The sequence below is a fragment of the Volvox carteri genome, assembly GCF_000143455.1.
Source record: "Volvox carteri f. nagariensis unplaced genomic scaffold VOLCAscaffold_85, whole genome shotgun sequence".
Taxonomy (NCBI): Eukaryota; Viridiplantae; Chlorophyta; class Chlorophyceae; order Chlamydomonadales; family Volvocaceae; genus Volvox; species Volvox carteri.
This window is the reverse complement of record NW_003307628.1, coordinates 146,096-146,954: the sequence shown is the minus strand read 5'-3', so window position 1 is coordinate 146,954 and position 859 is coordinate 146,096. Positions and strand designations below refer to the sequence as shown.

Genomic DNA, 859 nt, shown 5'->3' with positions numbered 1-859 from the left:
TCGGGGCTGCCGGGGTTCAGATACCAGGCGGAGATATTCGAATGCAGCTGCTGTGGGAGACCGATTAATGGTACGGCAGGAAGGGGGGAGGGAGGGGGGCCCCTGGAAAAAGGGAGGCAAACTGTGTGTGTATGTGTCTCCGTATGTGGCCCTGTACACACACACTCTCTCTCTCATCTCTCCCGCCGGATTGTACCGTCATCACCTCGCCAGTGCGTGTGTGTATGTGTGTGTATCTGCCACCCTCAGATGGCTCCGACCGACTGGTGACCCGGAAGCACGACGCACCCCGTGGGGAGTTTAGGTGCGTGTATGAATGTGTGTATGTATGTGTGTATGTATGTTGGGGGGAGAGGCGCGGAGGTGGGGGGCATACCAGTGCGGTGCGGTAAGCCGGGGGGGGTACGGCACCATCTCGGGGGCCTCCCGCTACCCGCCCCCACATAGGAGGTGCCCGAGGGCGCTGACCCGTGTCGATGCGTTTCTGTGTTTGCCGCTGCCTCTCCCCCCCTCTCTTTCTCTCTCCCTCTCTCTCCCCCGCCCACCCCCGTTTCCGTGCTCCTCCGTGCGCCTCCCCCCCCCGCCTGAGACGTGTGCATGAAAGGGGAGCTGCTGCCAAACTGTTGGATCCGGTGGTTGGGACTGTTGTCGTCGTTAGCATTGCGGTTAGGACTATACATTGAAACAGTGGTTATAGCGGTTATGGGGTCCCTTTTCTCACCCTACATACATACCTACATACCTCGCAGGTACGAGTGTGAGTTGTGCCCCGGCTACAACCTGTGCGAGGCGTGCTGGGACCAGTAAGTGATGAAGACGTGGGGGGGGCGGCACGGGGAGGGGGAGGGGGAGGTAGTTA

At 60.5% G+C, this 859-nt stretch overlaps 1 protein-coding gene across 1 annotated transcript in view; it reads left to right on the top strand.

The window, feature by feature from the left end:
- Positions 1-859, top strand: part of VOLCADRAFT_119836 (uncharacterized protein) — a gene marked incomplete at both ends in the record, with an annotated part of 7,397 nt that overhangs the window by 6,056 nt on the left and 482 nt on the right. Inside the window, 2 exons of the mRNA XM_002958064.1 lie at positions 250-304; positions 750-803. Of these exons, the coding sequence (XP_002958110.1) occupies positions 250-304; positions 750-803 (109 nt within the window). The remainder of the gene's footprint in view (positions 1-249; positions 305-749; positions 804-859) is intronic.